This window comes from Budorcas taxicolor, chromosome 25, assembly GCF_023091745.1.
Source record: "Budorcas taxicolor isolate Tak-1 chromosome 25, Takin1.1, whole genome shotgun sequence".
Taxonomy (NCBI): Eukaryota; Metazoa; Chordata; class Mammalia; order Artiodactyla; family Bovidae; genus Budorcas; species Budorcas taxicolor.
Window position 1 is genome coordinate 5,938,035 of NC_068934.1, and position 8,089 is coordinate 5,946,123.

At 42.4% G+C, this 8,089-nt stretch overlaps 1 protein-coding gene across 1 annotated transcript; it reads right to left on the reverse strand.

Annotated features, from left to right (window-relative positions):
* Positions 1-189: 189 nt before the first annotated feature.
* LOC128069074 (tripartite motif-containing protein 43-like) lies at positions 190-6,423 on the reverse strand. The gene is given in 7 exon segments (XM_052662364.1): positions 190-251; positions 254-688; positions 1,752-1,849; positions 3,269-3,309; positions 3,369-3,468; positions 6,018-6,264; positions 6,267-6,423. Coding segments are annotated over 7 exon segments (1,140 nt in total).
* Between the last annotated feature and the right edge of the window lie 1,666 nt (positions 6,424-8,089).

Sequence of the window (8,089 nt, forward strand, 5' to 3'; positions counted from 1 at the left end):
TTTCACTGTCAAGATGATAGTAGAAACCAACAAAGGTTGGCAGTTAACACCTGCTTTATAATATAAAAAGGAGAGTCCATTACAGCAGAAAGAGCCTAAAGACAATGAAGTATTCTTTTGCAGCACTGGACAAATGCCCCGCCAGAGAAGAAGTCCTGAGTATCCCATCTGGGCCGTGAGTCAGCCTCCTCACCTGTGGCCAGTGCAGATGAAGGGCCTGACAGGGAAAGTGCACACGCCATCATCGTACTCCAAAGGAGGGAGTGCTTGGCAACATCCACAAAACTTATACTCCCACGGTCACAATCAAGGAACACCCCAACCCTGCCCAGAGGTCTCTCTAGGTACAGAGGCGTGGTGGGGGCGGTGGTCCAGAGTTGGTAATGGTCATCCTGCTTCCCACACACAAGGAGAAAGTTGTCCCTGTTGGACTCGTCCAGTATGCTGTCGTCCTTCCTTACCCAGGAATCCTTACAGACGCCTACAGCCCAATCCCAAGAGCTGTCCATGAGCATCTCCCAGTACTGTTTGCCGGACACGAAGCTCTGGGCTCCCCATGCAGCAAGATACTTCCATGTTCCACCATCCAAAGACGCATGGGGGCTGTCATGTTCATACTTCAGATTTCTTAGATCATCGAACAGCCTGATGTGCTGACTGCTTACTTCATTATTGAGTGAAAAAGTTACTGTGGAGAGATGAGAGAATATGCCAGTCAAAATTAGTATTAAAATAAAATGATCTATGAGAGAAGAGGGTTTATCTAGAGTCTCACTGGGTGAAAAGTCTTAAGGTTATTAGAAACATAGTTTTAACTGGAAAACATTGGATTGAAACGTTGCCAGGATATCTGCCAAGGAAATAGATTATTAGTTACCATGGAAAACCTGCTCAAAAACTCAGAGATTATAAACAATAGGGAGGTCATGTCTGCTTCTGGCTGGGTACTTTTTACTGCATCTAAAAGACTGGACGACAGGCATTGATCATCTCCAAGACCATGACAATCTATCTTACCTCCACCTCCATTATTCCTGCTCAAGGGGAAAAAAAATACGTAGTAGAATAGAGAATTGGTGATCATTCTTCCATTTAAATTAGCAAATGGACATTGAGGAAACAAAACCTAAGGATGGCTTCTTATAGGTGATTTCCTTGTAGGCTTTTTTCTGCTTTTGATCTGTGGTTCCAGCCTAAGGTCTAGTCTTCCACTTCCTGACAAGTCACCCTCCAGGCTGAGGTTTATCATGGAGCTCTGTGGGGCCCGTCCACCAACCATTTGCTTCCTCGAGGTTTCCATACTTTTTTTTGAGGCTTATATGTTTGTTCAGATTATATCAATGGGAAAACATATCATACATTCAATTGCTAAGAAACTTTCTCTATGTAACTGCGCTTAAACTCTGAAACTGGAATACCCTGGATTAATACCCAGCTTTCAGTGAACAACCGACATGGTAGGTGATGATATTTCTAGGGATCCAGGAGCCATTTTTGGAGTATGTCCTCTTCTTCATTATACAGATTATTCAAATTTATAAGTAATTGATGAGGCATGAATTGCATCAGTGCCTGCACCAGCCTGTGTGTATTCTGTAGAAGATTTTAGTGACTCTGTGACCGCACATGTTTGTGCATGCCTATTTGCAGGCTGTTCTGCACAAGCTGAGAGATGAAAAGGGAAAGACTGTCTACAGAAGCCAACACTGAGGGACCCTGCAGGGCAGATACACTGGTGGGGTGACACTCACCCCAGAAGCGGCTGAGCCAGTCCATCAGCCTGGCCATGGGGCGTGCAGGGAGTTCTGGGAGCAGAGGCTGAGGCACGTGCAGCTGTGCTGACTCACTCCTGTAAGAGGAAGACGCGGTTCATCCTTCTGCTGCCCAGGGCTTCTTAAACAAAGCCTTTAGGATAAGACAGCACCTTTCAGCTCAACATTCTTCATCTAAATCCTTTTCCCACAAGCATGGAATAGGATCAGGCTATTCTTGGGAAATTTTTTTCTCATTTTTCTCATGGTCTGTTTTCACTCCCATTTCCCAGGGGTACTTACCTTTCTCACCTAATGCCTGGAAATACTAGGCCTTGAGCTTCAACATGTTTATGATCTTGAAATTTAAATCAGTAAAAACTGGCCTTTTGGAAAAGTCTGCATTGGGCATGGCAACACATACCTCCCTCAGCCACAGGAGCAAAATATGCTATTAATTACTTCAATTCAAGTGTAACAGGAAATCATATTCAACAAAACAGACACAGATATGTGCGTGTTAAGTGAAGTGAAGTGAAATCACTCAGTCATGTCTGACTCTTTGTGACCCCGTGTGCATGTTAAGTTACGTCCAATTCTGTGTGACCTTATGGACTGTAGCCTGCCAGGCTTGTCTGTCCATGGGATTCTCCAGGCAAGAATACAGGAGTGGGTTGCCATGCCCTCTTCCAGGGGATCTCCCCAACTCAGGGATTGAATCTGCATCTCTTGTGTCTTCTGCATTGGCAGGAGGGTTCTTTACCACTAGCAGCACCTGGGAAGCCACACAGATCCATATACACACAAGCAATGTAGTATGGTCTGGCACACTACGTGTTCCCTTTGTTAAATGCAGCTTGATCTCTTACACAGCCCTCACAGTGCCATCAGCATTGCAAGATCAGACTTCCCATTTCAGTTTGTCTCCCAATTTCTGTCAAAAATAAAATAAGGAAACATAAGACTAGACTTCTTCATAAATAGCCAATCATTTGGGTTGGGGAAAACTTCAGAAAAGTTCTTATCATCACCATGAGAAAACAGTCAGGACACCCATTGTTTATTTTCTCCCCAAAGGAAATTGGCACAACATGTTGAGATAATCCAAGTTATTGATAAATTTAGAAATTTGGAGTGAGAAGAAGAGAGAAAAGTACAAGGGTAGTGATTGGACAACCCTCAACTCTCTGTAAATGGATGTTTCCTAGGGCTTGTCCTAAAAGTTTAATATGCCCCAAACTAAAGGCAACTCAAACCTGGGATATTCCAACATGAGGTGAAAACTTATGAATGTGTCTAAAATTTCTCCCATTGCCCAACTGGAGATCAAAACATTGAATGGCAGTACAAAAGTTGTTCCTTTCTGGTTTTTACAGAATCAAATTACAAAAGGAGATTTTGAGAAGGGAGTATTCCCTGAAGAGTCTCCATCTTCACAATTCTGCAGCGCTTGCTCAATCATGATTTGCATGAGTTGTGCTTTCTCTATAGTATTTCCCGCTAGGAGAGACTCCCACCTTATAATGCAAGAGATGACAAAATAGACCCCTGGTATCATCTAATGGGCATCAAAGGTGTGAGCCTCAGATAATACATTTTTCAGTCCTGGGTCCTTACCTGGAGCAGCTCCACATTTGGTTTATAGGACATTTTCTTGAATTCTTTGTATATTACTTTGAGATCTATCTTCTTTCCACTCAGTTCCTTTTGTTTCTTTCTGATTGGCTTACAAATCTTTTAGCCTTCTTTTGTAATAAACCCTTTGTAGTAATTTTCTCCCTCCTGAAGAACTGGAGTTACCAACTGGTAAGTTTTCCTAATCATGTCTCCGTATCCATTCATGTAAAACTGTTGGGAGAGGGATTTCAACAGCATTTAGTTTGCTCTGACTCATTCTGTCTCCCAAGAAGCTACACCCATCTTAAATTCATATCTTCCTTCTTCTCAGAAATCAAACTTATTCCTCTTTCCTTCACTTATTTTTCATGGTTTTTGACTAGGTCTAGAGTCAAACCCACCCTTTTCTCAAATAACTTCCATCCATTTCATACATGTTTCTGAAACATCTGGAGAAGATCTTTTCATGGGTCATTTCTTTCATATGCCTCCTATCAAATCTGAAAGACCCATGTAAGCAATTGAAATCTATGGGTAATTCATACATCATGTGCAGGATCCTGATTTCAATGTTAACAAGTAAACTGATGCCTCATCTCAAACCTCCCAAACTCCATAGCCTGACTTCTCTCTGAGCAGCTATGTTCCATTTTATCCTCAGGATGGGTATCCTAAGGAACGATCTTTAGATTTTCATCTACTGCCCTCAAACAGATGCTCATCCTCCCAGTCATTTCTTTCATTCCTTTTCTCTATAAACAGGTTCTGTAAGGTCACAGGCTCCTACCCGCAATGTTTAGAAGGTCATTCATCCTCATTCCACTTCATATTCCCTCCGAGTATTGATGAATTCACTCTCTCACTCTTTATCTGTTTCTCTTTATTCCTTTCCCTCCTGAGGATTTTCTTTAACATGTCACATTTTCTGCTTACTCTCTAGATAATGAGCTGTTACTCTTCACCATGATACTCACACCTCTTAAATTGCTGTTCAATTTCCTTTGTATCCACCTGAGCTCAGGTACTAATCAGATTGAAAACACCTGTGTTTCTCAATAATATGGCTCTTACTTTCTAGAATGTATGACCTATACAGACATCTGTGCCTGAAATAACCCATGAATTTTTAAATGCCCCCTTGATCTTCAGAATGAGAACTGGTCTTAAACCTGGGAAGTTTCCCCTGAGATCCTGAATCCCTGGTGCGGAGTCGTCCTCGTCCCATCCTGTGCCTCCATCTCAGCACTTGTGCCACATTCTTCTCGTGGATCTTCTGCTGTATTTCCTGATCCATTAGATTCCAAAAAGCCCAGGAGGCTTGGAAATGTAGGTTGAAATGGTACATGGAATATTATTCTAAATAGTGTTCCACCCATTCTCTGAAATTTTTAGCACATGATTATTTCACCTCAAACTATTAAGGGACAAGTTTCTAGCATGTCTGCCTTGATCTTTTTCAAAGAGAGATGCATTCTCCTATTTACCATCCAAGCATCAGTTCTTTCACCATATTTTTTGAGGTTTCTTTCAACATTGTGTATCTTTTCCCATGAAGATCTCATTTGGTTCGCCAGCTTCTCCTGTAAAATAATTGACTTTTAGCGCCAGAAAAGATTGAGGTTTCAGATCCCAAGTGAGGGAATGTGCTAGGGAATGTCAGATACAGGAACTGGAGGAAGACCAGCAAAGCCATAACAGATCACCACATTTCCCTGTTCTTCCTCACTAATGATCAATTTCAAGAGATCCCGCACCACAGAACCACACCCAGGGAATCATCCGTTTAGGGAAAGGAACAAGGTTTTGTTGAAGATAGCTAATTTTCAGATACTGTGGCATCTTGTATCAGAGTTTGATTCTAGTGATGCTTGTCCCCTGTTAATTTCAACATGCTGTATCTTCCTTCTTTGCCCAGGGTTAGGAGACCAGGATCCAATGGCAAAGACTTTTTACACTTGTAGATTTTGGAGTCAAAGACTTTTCTCAAAATGAAGGCTTTACACAGTGCTGAGCATAATAATGTGTCATCCAAATAATCACGGGGGCTTCCTGGTTTCTCAGCAGTAAGGAATCCAAATGCCAATGCAGGAGATGTGGGTTCAACCCCTGGGTCAGGAAGATCCCCTGGAGAAGGAAATGGCAACCCACTCCAGTGTTCTTGCCTGGGAAATGCCATGGGCTGACTCTGATGCTGGGAGGGATTGGGGGCAGGAAGAGAAGGGGACGACCAAGGATGAGATGGCTGGATGGCATCACGGACTTGATGGACATGAGTCTGAGTGAACTCCGGGAGGTCGTGATGGACAGGGAGGCCTGGCATGCTGCGATTCATGCGGTTGCAAAGAGTCGGACATGACTGAGTGACTGAACTGAACTGAACTGAGGAGCCTGGTGGGCTGCAGTCCATGAAGTCACAAAGTCAGACATGACTTTACAACAAATTGACTTCATAAGCAAGCCAGTGGATACAAGTTCCATAAAGGCAGGTGTGCTATGGCATTTTCTCCACAACTGTATCACTAACTAGATTTGTCCTGGCACTCAGTAAAGAGAAGTTTCAGTCAGCATCATGATCATCATATCCTTTTAGTCTCTTAGGTGTACCATCCCCAAGCTTCCTAAGTGCTCTCAGGGGCATCGCTCACTCAGGATTCCTCAGCAGCCTCTTCTGTGGGACAATGTCTGTGAGTCTTGTGCTCCTGACCTTGAGAGCAGACCAAACAGAGCAAGCTCTTGTTGGCTTCACAGAAGATGGTCTTTGTCTGCTTGTGGGTCCCACACAGGCATTCCTCACACTTCAGGAATTGCCTGAGATTGGCTTTTCTGACAGTGGACACCAGAGTCTTCAGAAGAAAATTGGTTTTGAGGTTTGTCTGTCTTGATCATTGTCTGCACCTGGACAACTGGCAGGGACTTCAACTTGTTCCCAGAAAAGACAAAGACAGGACCCACAGAAGCTGTGCCCACAGCCTGTGGTGAATTGGTCTAGAAGGAAATTCAGGCAGATGAGGCAGGTGAGCTCCTTCTGGAAGGCTTCTGGGGTTTCTGAGTCCATTTTCCTGAGGGAAGAACATCAGGAGTTTATTCCTCTTTCCCCAAGACATAAAGGAACAAGCAAATTAGACTTGGGGGATGACTCAACTGTGGAACGTATTGGGAACAGAAGAGACTGGTTTGCTTTGACACAAATGGAAAACTGAGACACAAAGAGAGCTCTCAAGAGCTGCAGGAAATTTTCTCGACTGCCAAACAAACAGTATCTACTTCCTGCCCCCTTTTCCACTACCTAGAGAAGAACTTCAATTTTGTTGAGGTCTTATTTTCCTCTAAGTAGCACGAGCTTCAGGAGTTTGACCTAATATATAGCTCTTTGTTGTGGGTCTTGATTGCCCTACACAATCAATCACAATACTCCATGCCAGTCACTGATTTAGCACAAGATATTTGACTAAGCTTGTATTTTATTATTTCCTGTGATTGTCAGTATTCCTGTGATTGGATGTCCTTTGTTTTATCTCAATCTAAATTCACATCCACAATCACTTTTTTTCTCTCCAAAACACTTTCTGAATACATTCAGAGTTAATGAAGATGAAACTAAATTTTGTCAAATAGGATCCTATGTAACAGAAACTACAGGCAGTCTCCTACATTGCAGGCATTTTCTTTATGTCTGAGCCACCAGGGAAGCCCTTCATGAATTGTAATATACTAATTCCATATACTGATTGGTTGCCTTTGCCTTCCTGTTTAATCTGCATCATACTCATTAATCAAATCAAAACTGAAACCATAGGGTTATATCATTCAAGTCTTTAAAACTATTATCAGACACCCCTTTCATCTTGTGGTAAGATGCAGTTTGCATGTAATGGTGATAATCATCACCAAAAAACAAATCATACTCTTTAAAATTGACTTTGCTAAAATATTGGATCCTTGTGTCTGTACTAGTTAAGTACAGAAATTCCTCAGACATCTCAAGTGTCACTTTTCTGCCTGCTGAATTATTTCTTAGTTTCATTAAAATTTCAGCCATAAAAACTCACATTTCTGAAGAGAAAACAGTTACTTCACTTTAAAATAATATTTTCAAATTATTGCATTCCTTATCTAGTTCAATAGAATACAATAGTGGACAATATTATCTCTCCTGTGTATAAAGGCACACTCCATTTTAAAAATAGACCATTTTAGGTATTACATATGGAGATAAATAGCTCTAAAAATTATTCTTAGGATCTATACCACTTTCTGAGTCCTCATATGCATAGGAATAACTAGGAGATGAATGAAATTAGAGAACTAAAATTCAGTTCAGTTCAGTCTCTCAGTCGTGTCCGACTCTTTGCAACCCCATGAATCACAGCACGCCAGGCCTCCCTGTCCATCACCATCACCTGGAGTTCACTCAGACTCACATCCATCGAGTCAGTGATGCCATCCAGCCATCTCATCCTCTGTCGTCCCCTTCTCCTCCTGCTCCCAATCCCTCCCAGCATCAGAGTCTTTTCCAATGAGTCAACTCTTCGCATGAGGTGGCCAAAGTACTGGAGCTTCAGCTTTAGCATCATTCCTTCCAAAGAAATCCCAGGGTTGATCTCCATCAAATAGACTGGTTGGATCTCCTTGCAGTCCAAGGGACTCTCAAGAGTCTTCTCCAACACCACAGTTCAAAAGCATCAATTCTTTGGCGCTCAGCCTTCTTCACAGTCCAACTC